This window comes from Genypterus blacodes, unplaced genomic scaffold, assembly GCF_046128005.1.
Source record: "Genypterus blacodes isolate CSIRO-AG114 ecotype Tasmania unplaced genomic scaffold, CSIRO-AGI_Gbla_v1 ptg000156l_1, whole genome shotgun sequence".
NCBI classification, from domain to species: domain Eukaryota; kingdom Metazoa; phylum Chordata; class Actinopteri; order Ophidiiformes; family Ophidiidae; genus Genypterus; species Genypterus blacodes.
In genome coordinates this window covers 10678365-10695649 of record NW_027466957.1, presented here as the reverse complement: position 1 = coordinate 10695649, position 17285 = coordinate 10678365, and the positions used below count along the sequence as shown (strand labels likewise).

General features: G+C 45.7%; 2 protein-coding genes and 1 non-coding gene across 5 annotated transcripts; 1 reads left to right on the top strand and 2 right to left on the bottom strand.

Moving 5' to 3' along the window:
• Positions 1 to 12655: 12655 nt before the first annotated feature.
• fkbpl (FKBP prolyl isomerase like) lies at positions 12656 to 15098 on the top strand. Of its 2 annotated transcripts, XM_076166688.1 has the most exons (4): positions 12656 to 12747; positions 13341 to 13478; positions 13578 to 13870; positions 14100 to 15098. In XM_076166688.1, the coding sequence occupies exons 2-4, from the start codon at positions 13343 to 13345 to the stop codon at positions 14781 to 14783; spliced, it is 1113 nt and encodes a 370-aa protein (XP_076022803.1). In that variant the 5' UTR covers positions 12656 to 12747; positions 13341 to 13342; the 3' UTR covers positions 14784 to 15098. The 2 variants fall into 2 exon arrangements, with proteins under 2 accessions (XP_076022803.1, XP_076022804.1); XM_076166689.1 differs by lacking the exon at positions 12656 to 12747 and having other exon boundaries at positions 13386 to 13478; positions 13583 to 13870.
• A 168-nt stretch (positions 15099 to 15266) lies between these two features.
• On the bottom strand, positions 15267 to 15339 carry trnaf-gaa (transfer RNA phenylalanine (anticodon GAA)). The gene has a single exon. It is a non-coding gene; the product is annotated as a tRNA-Phe (tRNA).
• Positions 15340 to 15520: 181 nt separating this feature from the next.
• On the bottom strand, positions 15521 to 17129 carry ebp (EBP cholestenol delta-isomerase). 2 transcript variants are annotated; one of them, XM_076166140.1, is made up of 5 exons: positions 17001 to 17129; positions 16489 to 16789; positions 16340 to 16376; positions 16108 to 16238; positions 15521 to 16031 (listed from the first exon to the last, which is right to left on the bottom strand). In XM_076166140.1, exons 2-5 carry the CDS (start codon positions 16784 to 16786, stop codon positions 15811 to 15813), a joined length of 687 nt encoding a protein of 228 aa, XP_076022255.1. In that variant the 5' UTR covers positions 16787 to 16789; positions 17001 to 17129; the 3' UTR covers positions 15521 to 15810. The 2 variants fall into 2 exon arrangements, with proteins under 2 accessions (XP_076022255.1, XP_076022256.1); XM_076166141.1 differs by having other exon boundaries at positions 17011 to 17121.
• Between the last annotated feature and the right edge of the window lie 156 nt (positions 17130 to 17285).

Below are 17285 nucleotides of genomic sequence, written 5' to 3'. Positions count from 1 at the left end.
CGGCTCTGTTACTCTGTGCTGGGTCCGATGCTCGCACAGGACCTCTTCTTTATCAGTGGATAGAGTCACACACACACTCAGAGAGAGAGAGAGAGAGAGAGAGACGTGGGTGGGAGATGAGGGAGGGCTCGCTGCTGTCAGCTCCTCTCGCCCATTGGGCAAATGTATAGAGGTTACAGAGTTTGAGATATTAAAGGCGAGAGGATGGAGAGACGTGTGTGTGTGACGATCCACCTGTAAGCCGCAGCAATGACATTGTTTTAATGATGATGCCTTCACTTACATCAGGAAAGTACGTGACTAAATTGCCAGCACACACTTTAATTGACTTTTTTTGGGTCCAACGTTCTATTATTCTACAAATAAATGTATCCACCTGTGAATAGCAAAAGAGCAACTGCAGATTAGATCAGATTAATTGTATATAAAGTAATATTATCGTGTGTATTTCTGCCTCTTGTGTGTGTCCTGTACACATCTTTTAAATCCCAGACAAATATGCATCATGACAATTTACCTTTTAACATACATTTTCAACAGGATTTGGTTTTAATTTCATTATGATTTAAGAATAAGACCATTTCAAATAATAGTGATGGTGTGCAGCTGCCTGCCGAACAACAGCAGAAGTGAAAGTCAGAGAGAGAAGGAGGGAATGTGGGACTGGGAGAACAGAGCCAAATCGTCCAGTGGAACAGCACTGTGGCTCAAATATGAACCACATGTGCCGTGTAAGAGAGAGTGCTGAGACAGCGCTGAGGTAAAACACACACACACACACATACACACACACACAGACCAACCATCCTTACCTTCTTCTTGGTTGTTTGTCTCTTTTGTCTCTTCAGGTTGTGTTCAGGCTTCTTGACATTCTGCTGTCCATCATCCCATTCCTCTCTTTGTCATTGAATGGTTCCTGACTGATAAACACAATCGTTTACAGACGCCAGTTCATACACACATCTTACCAACACTTCCCTGGAAAGTTGGTGATGTTGGAAGGAGAACAGGTAACTCAGCTGACTCAATAATACTAACAAACGAGTAAACAAATCAGGGAAATCCTGGTCGGAATTGAAACTATTAGAGTTAGCTGTCACATAGTAAGAAAACAAACCCAATGTTTATCCCGAAGCTGCTGATAAAGCTAAGCTCCTTCTAGAGACGTTAGTGTTTTGGCAGAAGGTCTCAGCGTTCTGTCAGAACAGGACTCAGACGCTGTGAACCGTTTTTCAGCCATGTGCAGGTAAACACATATCTCAGGCTGCAGAGTGGGAGCAGGTTTGTTTGAGGCCACGAGGTGAGGCCAGGGATCTGAGCTCTGGTGAATAATTGAGCTTCGCAGCTTCGCTCACAATTTTCTGCTAAATCAAAAGGAATTAGGGAAGCACAAACACCCCTGAGTTATGCTCTTTCTCATGGGGCCGGAGCTGGAACAGACTCTCTGTCTCTGCGCTCTCTCTCTCTCTCTCTCTCTCTCTCTCTCTCTCTCTCTCTCTCTCTCCCTCTCTCTCAGGCTGCGAACTTGACCCCAGCTTTCTCTTCATAAACAATAACAGAGTCAAGTGCCTGATTGTCAGCTAGAGGAAAAGTTTGCCCTGATAAACTGGATTCAATCTGGCAATCGTCTCTCTATAGGAAAATTACTGATGGAGGTTGCTTTGGTTTGAGTGCTGCGTTGGGGTGACGGGGGTTACAGAGGCAGGGGGGGTTCGGAGTAATCCAGTCGATTTCTGAGTTGATGCATTGTAATCACTGAGGATTATTTGTGGAAGGAAAGTTGCAGGGAGTTGAGGTTTGAATGGAACAAGAGGGTTGACACTGTGGGGCCAGGCAGGCAGGCGGCGGATCCATGGATGAGCTCAGCATGTATTCCCATCTGACGGCAGGCCGACGGGGTGGGGACAGCCTGTCGTCAGGCCTGACGTGGAACACACTGAAATGGAGTCACTGTGGTGCAGCCCCACACAGGGGATTAGAGCAAGGATGGGTCGAGAGAAGGTGGTAAGACACGCGGAGGAGGTAAAGAGAAGTTAACATGAGGTGGAGAGTGTTAGAGATGAAACAGGACAGTGAGAGGAGCTGTTACAACTCCATCTATTCATCTATTCATTTCGCTGTGTGTGTGTGTGTGTGTGTGTGTGTGTGTGTGTGTGTGTGTGTGTAGACAAGCCATAGAATCATCTCTGTGATCAATTTATCGTCATGTAAATTTAGATGTGCTGACAGAAATGAGCCGACAGAACAAACTCAGCGCCTCTGGAACTCTTGGACGCCGCTCTGACGACTTCCCCACAATGCAACAGCTCCACTGACAGGCATGTAAACTGAAGGGAGGTTTGTACACACATCTGCAATCTATACGTGCCCCGGGATTACATCATGGTTGGCCTCCACAGCGTGTGTATGTGTGTATGTGTGTGTGTGTGCGTGGGTGAGCCTGCTTCTTTATTTAGCCACAGAATCACCTGTCAGTTATAGACTTTATAGGTGCTGTGAACACACCGAATGTCAATGGATGTGATGCTGACAAGTCTATAAAAGAATGTTTAGCAGGTTGCTGAAGGATACCGTCATGCTGGCTGAATCTGGAACGTGTGTAAGCACGTGCGCACACACACACACACACACACACACACACACACACACACACACACATATATACATATACACACAGATGATCTTCTTTATGATTTTTTTAACTGCTGGTTTAGATGCTGGTCACTGGGCGCCGCAGCGTCTCCTTGCTCCCTCTGAGTTGAACTGAGTTTGTGCTGACTGGTTTCCTGTTTCAGTGGAGGAACTGTGTGTGTGTGTGTGTGTGTGCGTGCGTGCGTGCGTGTGTGTGTGTGTGTGACGTACTCTGTAGGTCATGGGCAGCAGCTTGGTCACATGGAGATGAGCTGAGGTAGCAGAGAAAAAATAGAAGCCAACAGTGAATCCTCTCTCTCTCTCTCTCTCTCTCTATATTTTGATATTTTGAGATATTTTGCCTTTCATTCCTCACAAATGCTTCCATGAACCTCAGCCTCTCTCTCACCGTGTCCTCTCATCTATGTCCTTCTCTTTTTTGTTGCAAACGCGCCTCCAGGGTTACGCTCTCGTCTTGTTCGATCTCTGTCCTGGCACTCACAAACCTGGGTCCAGCTGAAGTCCTGGTGTTCAGACTGGTCCCCCCTTTGCTCTCCACATTTCTCGCCTCTCGCAGTGTGTTGCGACAGGCCGTGTGGAGAGGGTGTGTGCTCCTTGAGGCGGTTCCAGGAGATACCAGGAAAAATAAATAACAGTTTATTCTTGACAAGCGTCGAAATTCATCACGCCTAATCTGACCGCAGCTGCGTTTGCTCGAAAGGCATTTTCTCCAAGGTAATCCAATCCAATGGCACAGATCACATTGGGAGGCGCTGAGGTGCACGTGAGAATACTTCCGCCAAGTTTCTTTGACATTAAATTATTTTTAAATGGTGGTCTGAGGGTTAATTTGTGTATAGAAGTGAAGCCTTTGACGGAGGTGGCCTGGACTTTGAAGTGGAAACTGTTGGATGCTAGGTGTTGCGGCGCTTTAGGTTGAATTCTTGATCGGCGGCCTTTAGGGCCCTTTGGCAACGGTTTTGTGGTGAGAGCTCTAGGTTGTAGGTGAGCTCCCTCCACGCCCTGAGTGATGAGAGCAGGCTTTAACCGGCTGCAGGTGCGCCTGAAACGGGGCGGGCTGCAGCCTTTGAAGTGGAAGCCAACTGGGACGGCGGCCCATCTCTGACCAGCAGCCAGAGCAGACACATTCGCTTTCAGTTAACACTCTCCCTTCCCTCTTTGCCGCTGCTCTTTTGCTTCATATCATCTCCGCTCTCCTTTCCAACACTAATCTATGCTCAGCCTGACAACTGTGGTGCAATAACTCACATTTCCTGTTTGTAGTGAGTGAATAATTGCACACTGATGAGCTGATGAATGCGCTTCTATCAGGATGCCAAGATTATTTTTTGTGTGTGTTATCAGTCTGTTTGTGACAGGGTGTGTATTTCTCTCTCTCTCTCTCTCTGTTTGTGTGTGTGTGTGTGTGCGCGCGCTCAATTCTTACTTCACCTCTAACTTCGGCGCCATGAATCTTCTTGTGTCTGAGGGCCAGGTTGAGCGTCCAGAGGACTGTGAGTCCACAGAGCTCTGACACCCTGATCTATTGTTTCTCATTTATCTTTCTGTGATGAAATCATGGATCTCGTCATCCTCACACTCGGCAAGAACTAGACGGATTCTGCTTTTGCTGAACAATCAGCAAACGCTTTTGCGGCTTACCGGCCCTTTCTGCTCACACTTATAGGCATGTAAGCATATATGTGAGCAAACACGCGCACACACACACATACACACACACAGATCTCATTAAAGAGAGTGAAAAAGAGAAATAAATGGCTGTTTCGATGGTGAGCTCCCTGGAGGCGGCCACATCTGGCTTCTGTTAGCCACAAGCGTATAAAAATCAAATGCGGTTTAGTCCCAGGCATGCTGTATTACAGGCACACACACACACACACACACACACACACACACACACACACACACACACACACACACACACACTGGGAGGTACGACTCTGCCACGGTGGTCACCCCCCAGTCCCAGCTCCTCCATTACTGCTGTGCCAAACGTATTGAACCCGGCAGACACAAAGGGGCTCAGACAGGGACTTGCATCCCCTGGCACAAACAGCAACAACAACCCATGTAAAGCCACCCTACACAATATTAAACTCTTAAACCCCTGTTGATGCCTGTCTGCTGGGCCTCTGCTATTACGTCTGACTGAGGGTGGGGGGTGTCAATAATAAAAGCTCTGGACTCACAGCTCTGTCTGCCGTAACGTACATGGACCGAATTAACGTGAGGCCAAATAAGGAATGAGGTACATGAGACACACAAGTTTAATACGCTACTGTAGAAGAACATCAGCAGGATGGAGGAGCTTTTGTTGAAGAAGACCAAACCGAATGGTTCTCTGTCCCTCTGTGTCCCTCTGTGTCCCTCTGTGAAGCTCTGCTTCACTGGCATCGTGACTCACCGGTTCAGGCCGTCATCGTTCCCTGGTGACTGTTGGTGAAATTGCTGACACACATTTTGAAGCATGTGCTGTGGTGTCTGAGTGTGTAATCAGTGTGTAATTGCTGAATGTGTGTGTGTGTGTGTGTGTGTGTGTGTGTGTCAAGAGTTAGCTGTTGACAACTTCATTACGGGGGAAGTGTTATGAATGAGAGAAGTAATGCACATAAATAGGACGATCACATGTGTGCCCTTTCATTCTCACACCAGACAGACGTTCAGAGTTACTCATGTAATTTTCTGCTGCTATGGTTGTCTCTGAAGGTCACCGGGGTCAAAGTCGACTCATCCTGTGTGTTCTTGCAGGCATTTCAACGAGCCTCTGAAGCCCTGTGAGCCTCTGTCTGGCCTACAATTTCCTGCCAGGTTCAATCCCGGATTAAACAGATATCTTATATTCGTCCTGGGTGGGATGGACGGCACTGCAATAACTTTTCTACTATCGATATTAGCATCTGATGTCAAAATCATAGTAATACTAGGCAGCGTTTCAAACTATCATTGTCTAAAAACAATTCTGTAATGTGCTCAAATTTTCTGATACCACGTGAAGAAAAAGTGACTGGAATGAATGCAAATGATTGAAGACATTTATGAACAAGGCTGTAAAGATCACAGTGAATCTCAATCTGTAACTGTTCATCTTTGCATATTTCTCTATTATAGGCATATATTACTAGTATCAGTATCAACCATTCAATCCATGTGCTGTGCTGTGCTTCGAGGCAAGTACACACACACTTCACGGTGAAGCGTGTGTGTTTTTGTCTTGGCAGTTTGTCTAGCAGACATTATGTAAAGCTTTAGTTGCACGCTGCCCTGCGTGGAACGGTGACAGCAGCTTACCAGCTCCACATTTGAGCGATGACGCTTGCCAGGCTGATGTCAGAATGCTGCAAGTAATTGTCAACATCAAAATGAAAACATTTTCTTGGTGAGGAACACAGGGTTTTCACGCCATCTTTTCACAATAGCTGTGTTGTGGCTGACTGAATCAGTCCAGTAAAAGCTGGCACATCCCTGGCAGGGGGCTGGCGCTCGTCCTGGCCTGTCAGGGTGAAATGTTGCCCTTGTGTCAGCTCTACGTATACTCTCGTATCTCTGACTGTGATGGACGGGCCCTCTTGAGGCCTCTGGAGATCTGAAACACAGCTATGTTGGTAGATCTGAGGCTTAGATCAGCCTCTGGACCGCTTTAAGGGCCTGGAAGCTTCTCTTCTGTAGTCTCTGCCAGGGTTCAGGAGATGTTGAGGATCGGAACGTGGGGCCTGTTCTTGCAGACGCACGTACTTGTGCTGCCATGCGTAGTGGAAATGTGTTGGTTTCTCCTGTGGCTGGCTGACGTATACCTTGGAATCAGCCCTATATGAAAAGCTATCCCCGTCAGGCCTGCAGCAGATATCTGAACCAGCCCCAGGAGTCTCCTAATGCCAGGTAGTCTGGCTGCTCCCACCTACCTTCGTCCTCATACACCAATGTTGCAAGCCCCAATGTCTCACCATGTGCTTCTAATCAAACCCCTCTGTCCTCTTTGGTGGTCTTCTGTCTCATTCCCCTCCTCCTGACTCTTCTCTAGCATCCTGCTGCTCCATAGAACCTTCGTCTTCCCAAACCTCACTCAGCTTTGCTCCAACACCCTCATTTTATCTCGTTTCCCCGACATAATCATTTTAAAGACACAACTAGAGGTTAAACGCAGGTGTTTGTGCTCAAAGACTGCATCGTCTTTTGCTTCGAGTTTATGCTTACAAAGTCCAAAGATATTTAACGCTTGAGAATATAAAGGCTCAGCTTTGTGTGGAGCAGACACTGATACAATCCAATCACACTCCTCCTAAGTTCCAGTAGAGGGCAGTCACAACTCTCCACTGCTCTCTTATCAGGATATAAGACACAACAAAGGCTTAACTCGTGAATATTCACTGTGTTATTTTACTCTGTCCCCAATATGAAAGAAGTGAAGAAAGCCTTCAGATCAAGCAGGACTTTGACTTGGAGAGACTGTGACATAATTCAAATGATGCTGTACAAGCCACACATTTAAGTTCTTATAAATGCAGAATTCCTTATCAGCCTGCTCACTGCGGGATATGAAACAGACTCTCTTCCTCATTGAGTGTGTGTGAGTGTATGTGCCCCGTAGCAGACTGTTAACAGGGGAAACACATGTCCACATTAAGCGGTTTCACTGATCAACCAGATATGACTGCAGATGAAAGTGCAGAGCGGGATCTTGTCGTGCTGCTGATTCTAGCTGTCAGCAGGAATACTGACCCGGCCTTTTTATGTTCATTTGGAGAGAAGAAGAGTAAATGGCAAAGGAAAGACAATCAGGGTCCGTTTTCATTGTTAGTCAAGATATGAATTGAATTTCCAACTCAAAGACTCAAAAAAGTCCACATGGTTTACTTAATGTCTGCAAAATGAGAAGAGTGAAAGCGAAAAGAAAAGGGAAGGATGAGAGCACAGGAGTGAGTGATTGCAGGGCATCAGACCAAATGGGAACCAGAGACAGGGAGATGTCAGAACGGCTATAGATTTATACTTTACCTGCTCCCCTGAGACTGCCACACATACACCCGCTCCAAGCAGAACAAAAGAGGGGGAGAAATGTGAAAAAGTATGGGCACAAAGTCACAGGTCAAACGGTGCAAGAGGATTAGTAAGAGAGGCCTACGGACATGACGAAGAGATGGAGGAGTGGAGAGAGCGAGAGAGGGCTGAGGAGTCTGAGGAGAGAACAGCAACATCAGCTGGGTCTTATTTAAAACCAACCTTTTGTACTCTGAAAGGAGCCCGATGCACCCTTTTGTACATCTGCCCTCCGCATGTTCCACTCCGATGGGTGGGCTGGCCTCGTCTGCCTTTGCCCTCTCACACTGCCCCGTATCGCTCTCCTGGGTACGGTGCCTTTCAGATAACACACTTCTGGAGTTCAGCTGAAATGGTACTTTGAAGGTAGATTATGATACTGATCCTCCCTGTGGGGGGTTTACACCATATTTCCCACTGCTAGTAAATATGTGGGATAGCTGTAAAAGTGTAATAATGGATTTCAAATGTCCGCACGATGAAGTTCTTCTATCTTCACAAAAAATCTGAATCTGAATACATAGCAAAACAATATATAATGATCAGATTGTATTGGTTTATATACTCTAAGTCCTTTCACTATTGCTGCTCTGTTTCATTGGGAACCCTCCATGTAGACCAAAGCCACAGGCCTCATCCCTCACACACACACGCACAGCTTGTTGAGAACACCGTGTGAGACCATCTAGTGAGGCTGACACACACATGACAGGACATGCCCCGGTCCACCAGCTGACAGTCTGCAGAGCTGATAACTGTTACTTTGACGGCAGGCTGGTCTGAATTAGGGCCCCTCGCCCCCTCTGCAGACCTCAGACCCAGATCCAAACCTAACCTAACTCCTGTATAAATCACTGTTGCCCAGGTGATTCTGTAATCTTAACATTTGTTTCTTTTCACTGGCCAACTTTGCTCTCTCTCTCGCTCTCCCTCTCTCTCTCTCGCTGCCCTTCCTGCCCTCTTTGCACTCCTGCGAACCCACCACTCACTTTCGGAGAAGAGGCGAGTGTGTGTGCCCCCACCTGCACCAAGTAGCTGATACAGTACATGGCTAAGTTAAGCCTACAGGCCTCACAAGCAAGGCCGTCTCCTAAACACAGCTGTAAAATCTTTATGGGTATGTCAACTGTACATCAAGCCCTCGCTCACAGGATCGTCACACATGGAGAGCGTTTCCACTGATTACGCTGTTAGCGGCTGACAGAGTTTGTGCTTTAGTGTATCAACTATAAAAAAAAAACACACACATCTGAATTCATTTTGCCGGAGACTCTCTTACAGATATCTGACAGTTGCGAGCATGTAAATTTGCAATCTGTGTGAAATGGTGGATAAAATTGCGTGCAAGCCCTGTGACAAGAAATGAGCAGGTGGCAGGTGGGTGGATATGTGTGTGTGTGTGTGTGTGTCTGTAGATATGGTGCTCACATGATGGTGGTGGTTATACACAGGCCAAATAGTCTAATTGGTGTTATCTAAAAGTGTTCAATTGGTGTTTAAAGGTCGCATGAATCAAACGACTGTATGTTGGTGACTGTTTAAGCGGAAGCATATCCAGATGTGTGCTAGTGTGCATGCGTGCAGAGGGCTAATGGCCCACAGTGACTTTCTCTGCTCACACACACTCACATTACAGTAGAAGAACACATGAAAGCTCTGTCAGAAGGAACACCTCAGGCCCCCTCACAGGAAACCCCCATTACAGCGTGTGCATCGATAAAAACGGTCCCCCTATCTGCCCCGTGGCTCCCGATAGCCATCTCCTCCCCTCAGTGGGTTCCCACTCAGGCCACGCAGGTCCCACTGTATAATGGGGCCCCAGAGAAACAACATAATAGAGTTAAGGAGCCAGTTCACGCTCCAGTTAAAACAAATCTACCCTTACTGGCTTACTAATGCCAGATCCCCCTTATTCCCAGTAGGCTTGCACACACACAGACACACACACACACACGCGCACACACACACACACACACACACACACACACACACACACACACACACACACACACACAATGTTGTGAATATCCGTCCGTGATGGCAAAATAGCAGCGTAACGCATGTGTGTGTGTTTCAGTGTGTGTGTGTGTGTGTGCGCATGTGTGTGTGTTTAAGTGTGTGAGTGGACGCTAAGAGCAAGAGGAGAGTTTGAACTGTGTGCCACATCTGCACGTCCTGACTCCACAGACACACACACACACATTCGCATTCGTTCGACATTCTCTCTCGCATGCGCTGCTTTCGAACTAAACCACATACAGATTTAAATTTATATATCAAAATAAAGATAAATAAGGCTTCTTGCAACCAGATTATGTATAATGAAAAACCACAGAAGTGTTGAAATGTCATTAACATTCCCCCTCCGTTCCAGAGAAAGCACAGCGTCAGGCATCCAGTTTTCGATGGCAGCCGCCGCTCTTTTCGCAGCGATCAGCGGGCTTACTGTGCATTTTCACAAGAGTGCGGCGTCCGCGCGTGCAAAACCGCGTGTGCCACGTAAAGGATGCAATACTCCAAAGTGCTGTTACGCTGGGAGTTGAGCGAGCAGCATGTTTTCCTCTCGTGCAACCTCATCATGACATTATAATGTAGATGAATGGCCCTGACCTGGCAGGCTCCACTCCACCACTTCTAATGGAGGAGAAAAGTCATATTTCACTGCTTGTGCAATATTGCTGGCAATCAGTCTGAATTACAAGGCCGTGCAGCGAGATAGTCTTTGTTTTTTATTGGCTGGTATGAGCACAGGATGGGACACAATGTACTTTGTATGTTGATGCCGCAAGTGCTGGGGCGATACCTTTAATTCTGTCTCGTTTGACCTCATCGTGTCAGCGGCTCGAATCGACCGTGATCCACACTTGACCTGGAAACTTCAATAAATCCAACAAATCTGAGAAGTGACTCATTTGATGGTGAATATTATAGTTTTGTTGTTGTTTTACAGTGTGATAAAGGTGTCTTAATGGGGTGGGATGATCCTCTACTTTGTCTCATATACCAATTCTGAGTGTGGGAACCACTTAGAGCTGACTTCTGCCTTCACATTGAGTTTACATAGTGAAGTCTGAGCTGTGTTCAGTGTTTCTCACTATCAACAACAAACAGCCCTGAGGGAGTAAAGCTAGATACGGTTAAAGTGCTCACTTGCTCAAGACCCCAAGTGCACAGCCTCGGCGCTCAGACAGTATCATGCGCAGCGGCCGGTCGGTCTCGCTGTGAGGGATAAACACCCCAGTAGTACGGCCCGATCTGTTTACGAGTCAGACCCTGGCCGGCCTGGCTCACAGAGGCGGTGTGTGTGTGTGTGTTTGTGTTTGTGAGTGTTGGAGGATATGCGATCGAAGCATTTCAGACCAACTGTCCGCCTTGAGGAGAAAACAAACACAGGCAAACACGCGTTTTTGTATGATTTAGCTTTTTGAGGTAAAAGCACACACACAGAACTAAGCTCTTGTCTTTTTTATTCCCGGTTAGGATGGATCGTACAAGGTTCTCAGTGGTCGCTCTTGTCTCGTCCTGCTTCTCTTCTTCAACTTCCCTTCTTCTTCTTCTTCTTCTTCTTCTACTTCTTCTTCTCCTCCCTGGCTCTTTTCTCTTTTTTGATCACCTGTCATACTCCACCTTTTCCCAGAATGACGCACATTAAAACCCCAGGAGTGAATCACAGCACTGAGCTCTGGCTACTGGGGTTGCAGCTGTTCCCCGGCCCCAACTTTTGGTGGGTTGCAACGCCTTTCTGGCGTACAAAGTGCAGCCCACGAGCCCTGGGACCACTCTTTGTTGTTTGAGCTCGCTTCTGAACTTACCCACGGGGATGTTACACAAGACACCAGTGGGGAAATCAAGGGGAAGGTGAACGGACTACAAGAGATGGAGATTCATGAATATGAGTGTGTGTGTGTGTGCAGTTACTTATGCCTTTGAGCAGCCAAACCCAAACCTTCCAACGCCAAAGGTCAATTTCTCTGGAGACTTTGTTTCAGCAGTTTGAAATGATTAGAAGATTCGATGTCCAAACTTTCCATGTGACTTTCCTCTGTGCCACATGCACAGATCTCATCTCATCATATCATGTGGAGAAATCTCATCACTGTAGCAGGTTTATTATCTTCAACAAGGGACAAACAGGCCCCACAAAAGAGCACAGATAGCATCTTAAATGACCCTCTTCCACTCTCTCACTCACTCTCACTCACCCCACACTATAAGACAAACGCACACACACACACACACACACACACACACAGGGAAGTTTAGTGAGGTATTCCTCTGATAGACCTAATGGTTTCTAGTGGCCAAACGATAGAGCTCTAACTCCTACTGACAGGGCAGATTAACACACAGGCCTTAAACATGAGTGGTAGAAGTCAAAGGTCAATACACAGAGATCTAACGTGTGTTTGCGTGTGTGCGTCAGTGAAGGGGGGAGGGAGGTGATGCCAATGCTCTTGTAGGTAGTAAGACAAATGTATGTGGACAAGTAGGCATGAAACCACCTCTCAATCATTTTGGTGACTCCAGACTATATGTTGTTTAAATGTTTCCATTTCCTGTTACCTTCTTTGCTGTTTTACACGGACTGTTCTTTCCTGAGTTCATTTGCAATAATTTTGGTCTTTGTCTCCACCTGCTGCTTGTGACCTGAACCTTTTTTTCTAGGGGTTTGTTTCTATACATTTATAATCTATTTTGAATTTACTGTGAACAAAAACAGTCAGACTTTTCTTTTAAAATACAACATTGCACAGGTAATGGGAACTGTGATTCTTAATGGGCCAGTGAAATGTATGAATATAACAGTATAATAGGAGATACTAATATTAATTAAAATAGTGGCGTAGATTTTATTTTATTTATTCGTGAAACGTTTATAGGACAATATACTGTATGTCGAAAATGCTTTATTTTGCCACAATGAGTTTCACTCCTGTGCAGTAGGTGGCGATATAGAGCTAAACTAGGTTTGTTATCGGAGGTCGAAAAAGAAAAGGAAGAAGCTACTAAGCGTTTGTTTACTCTGAGCCGCAGCCGTAATATTGGGCTTGTGTTTCCAAGGTAACACAAATGAATATGATTTACAATAAGCAGGAGATATGAGCTTTAAAATGAACAAGTTGATACTTTAGAATTCAGTCGTAGTTTTCTTCACGCTTGGATTGGGAGTCCTTGTTAGCTGTGTGATGCTATCTATGTTCGCTTGTTCCGTGTAGCAAAGCTAATGAGAGTATTCTTTGAGAAACACTACCCAGATAATTCTCACTCCTTATATATGTTTACATTGCAAAGCGAAGTTGAGAGAAGCGTGTGAGATTGGAAGGATGTTGTTGGTTAAATTTAAAAAGCTAGTAAGAAGTAACACGTGATAGTATTTGAAATTTGGAGGCTAAATGTCATAATTCAAATTGATGTTATGTGTTGTTTTGACTCTCTTTCTGCGTATCATCAGACCTAAACATTGTAATTGTTCTGTCGGGTTAACGTTTATGTTTTATCAAAGCATTATGTTGTAGGTGAGACTTTATGTGTGTTTGCAACTTAAATGTTTGTCATTTTGTCCTTATTCTGACAATTCCACAACAGCTTTGAGATTTGTAGGCTTGCACAAACAGCAGAAATGAATGCTAAATATGTTTGTTTTCTGATTCCAGTGATGGATCCTGCTCACTCTGAAGCTGCTGATGTCTCCTCCTGGGTGTCTGTGTGTCCCAGAGGCCTGTGGGAGGTTCACAAAAAGCAAACACTCAAGAAAAGTCCAGCTCCTGCTCATATTATAGGGGCTGATGCATGTACGCTGCCTTACGTTACACTTTGCCTCAGTTATTATGTCTCTGTCCACTAGAGTTACACACTGAAACATGCATTTTGTTTTTTGTCTTCTCATCTAGCACAGTCGTCCGGTTTCTGTCCGAGGTTGGGTTCTCTGTGTCGAGTCCGTGTGCGGCTGAAAGCTGATGGTGACAAAACAGAGAGTCCGGAAGCTGAAAATGGAAATCTGTCAGTTCCACCTGCCCGGGCGGTTAGTGAGCTGACAGACGAAGTGATCACAACCTTCACACGGTGTCTCGACTCTGTGCTCCAGGTTCCTCTGGGTGACTGGATAACGCTGAAGTTAGGGGAGGGTCAGTGTGACGTTACAGAAGCCTGCGTGGAGGGAATGAGAGCTGGAGAGGAGTGTGAGGTCAGTAAATAATTAAGAATGTGACATTTACACACATTTAATCACTTATTTTTGGGTATGGCCATTAAGCTGGTTGGATTCAATTCTGTTTTGGAATTTAAAATACTAATGTCAATGTTTATTTGACAGAATAGAAAAATAGAAATAATAGTCACTTATTTTGTCATATTTCTTAATGCTGAATGTTTACAAGAATGATGACATACTGATATCTGTATTTGTTACTCAGATTCTATTGACAGCAGTGGAAAAAGGATCCGATGACCCTGTGGCCCCGCCTGCAGAGGAACGCCGGCCTCTTTATGCCACGGTTGAACTCCACACTTTCACACCAGGCAAGGACTGGTGGGAGTTGTCTCCTGGTGATAAATGGGAGTGGGTGAGGGCACATAAGGAGAGGGGCGGGGTTAGATTCAGGAGTGGGGATGTGTGGGGCGCTGCAGACAGCTACAGCCGAGCCCTCAAACTCCTCATCACGCTCAACCGACAGAGCAGAGAGGCGTCAGCAAAAGGGCAAGAAAGTGAGGAGCAGAAGGAGGCGAAGTCGTGTGATGAAGGGCAGCAGCTGCACACGGACTCAGTCTCACCTTCAGCTAAAGAATGCAAAACCTTTAAAGCAGAGCTGCACTCCAACTTGTCCTTATGCCAGCTGAAACTCAACCTGCCACAGAGAGCTAAGGCCAGCGCCGCTAAGGCCACCAGCCTGGAGCCCAGCGGAGCTAAAGCTTGGTACCGGCTGGGCCAGGCCTGCCAGATGGTGAATGAGCTGGAGGAGGCCCGTCACGCCTTTAGGAAACTGCTGCAGCTCCAACCAGATTCGCCTGCGGCCCTGAAAGCACTGAAAGATGTAGCCAATAAAGAGAAAGAGACAAACGCACAGCTTGGAATGCGACTCAGCAAAATGTTCAGCTGAAGACTGCAAGGTGACACAAAAGAAGAATTCAAATCTTCACTTAAATATTGAGGTGAATCTCTAAATTCTGTGTAGTATGTCCAAACTAAAGCTCATCTTTGGATCATGTGACTTCTTCAAACGTAAATTATGCTGCATATAGCACTCATTTTTATTTATCTAGGCAGTGTTTTTGTTGAGAGTGAGGAGTACATGGTTGATAAGCAATACTTCTGTATTCTCCATTAAATAAGCTCACAAACCTTCATACATGTAATGTTTGAATCGTACCACAAGGTGTCAGGCTTTATCAGCAATAAACTCAGACATGGTAAAGACGAGGGTGGAGAGCTATTTTGTCTCTTTAAAAAACATGAATGTTGTTGTTAGCCAAGGTTAAGTGTTTATATTAGACACGAAACACGTGTTTGATCATTGCTGTAAGTAAAAGGAAAATGGGTCATGTTGATATAAATAAATTCGGAAATTAGTACAGACAAAAATTGCCGAAACCCGGGATCGAACCAGGGACCTTTAGATCTTCAGTCTAACGCTCTCCCAACTGAGCTATTTCGGCGTGAGACTGATATGGACCGTACATCATATTTAGCAGTACAGTAAAGCAGAGTTCTGTGTGATAAGTACAAGAAAGCTGATGGCGTAACTTTAACGTTAAAGCGTGTTATAACGTGTAAATGAGACTCTGCGTTACTAGCGGTCCGTGTTAATGTGATGAGTCAACAGAAACTAGAAGATGGCTTTGTGAAAACTGTGATTTTATTTCGTGTCTATCTATTCAGTTCCCCCAGCTCACATATCTTGGGACTTGATATTCAAAAGGCACATGGCGCAACATGTTACATAATAACACATCTTAAATGAAAAATAATGCTATTCCAAACAAAGGTTTCGGTATCAACAATTGATCATTCTGCATCCTGACAGTACAACATTACAAATTCAGGACTTTACCAGTTGTCCCTTTCCTGTTGTATCTCTTGTAGTCCAAGAGTCCTACAGTCCCACAATCAGATCATTTTATTGCTGCTCAGTTCCTCTTCGACTTGTGTGCCTGTGTGGCGTCTGCATGTGTCTGAGCCGCTGACAGATGTCTCCACGCATCCACGATGAGCACCAGGGGGATGACCACCCACAGCATATTCATGAAAACAAAGTAGAACCAGAAGTAGACGGGGTGCCCGATCTCGCCGTGAGAATATCCGTCTCTGTGCTCGGTGTAGAAGTAAAGCACGTCCCCGTACAGCTGACCTGGAATCACAGCCAGGGTTAAAGACGTGGTAGTCACAAATTTGATGAATAGGAATTTACAACCGTGGCGTCTTACCTAATGAAACAATGAGCTGCAGTACAAATCTGTAGGGCTTGTTGGTGAGGAAGGCAAACACAACCCAGAAGCTGAACGGCCCCCACAGGCAAGCAGTCACTGTCTCCATGCAGACGGTGAAGTTATCTGCTCTGGATGGAAAATACATATGCAGTGGTGACGTCACATGTGTTGTCCTTTTTAATGTAGTTATTCCTTAAATCAACATAATTCCATGTTTAGTTCAACTCACATTACATATCTGCTGTCACCTTTGGAGTACTCTTTCCCTGTGGGAGATGAAGTGAAATCTATTAACACACCGTGCACTTTAACACATGGAATCACTTATTGTAACCTGTAGTAAACATTTTGTAACTTGTTCTTCTCTTCTGTACTCACACAGTTGTGACAGGAAGCTCTGGTCTCCTGGGATGATCTCATAGTACAGGGAGAACCAGCCCTCAATGACTCCATGTATGAACCCACAAACAGCAAACCAGCACACTGCCAGACGCCTCCAGGACCCCAAGCCTTGTTTACCAGTGATCAGCCAGGTCACCAACAAAAACAACCCCGACACAGAGAAGAGGAACACCAGGATCTCTGACATAGACCGGTCATTGGCCACATAGCTGGGAATCAGAAGGTCCCGCGGCCAGTATGGGTGAAGAACCCCAGTTGTTGATGCAGCATCCATGATCTGTCAGTAGGCGAGGAGATGTCAGAGCAAGAACAGAGGTAAAACATCCACAAGAGATCATTTAAAAAGAGACTACAACCACAATAATGACGTCTGAGACCATCCATAGAAACTGTAATGCACCTGGATCACATCTACAAAAGGTAAGTGAAGCTCACAACTTTGCAAGTGAATACGAAAATGAAAAGCAATGCATACTGCACAACCTTACCTGTTCTTACCGGGTGGAGTGACGGGTTGTACGGAGTTTAAACTGGAAAAAAGAATATATCTTGTAACCTCCTTTTAATTGCACGCGAAGTCAGAGGAGTAACACGGAACAAACTGGACTAAGGGGCGTTACATGTGATTAGCGGGACCAATCAAAAAGCCGTTGTCCGCGGAACAACCGGCACATGCGATATACCGGCACGGTGATTGGTTGTTCACCTCGGCTCACTGATGCTGCCAGCCAACGAAAGCCAATCAAAACATATGCCTCTTGTTTCAGTAACCG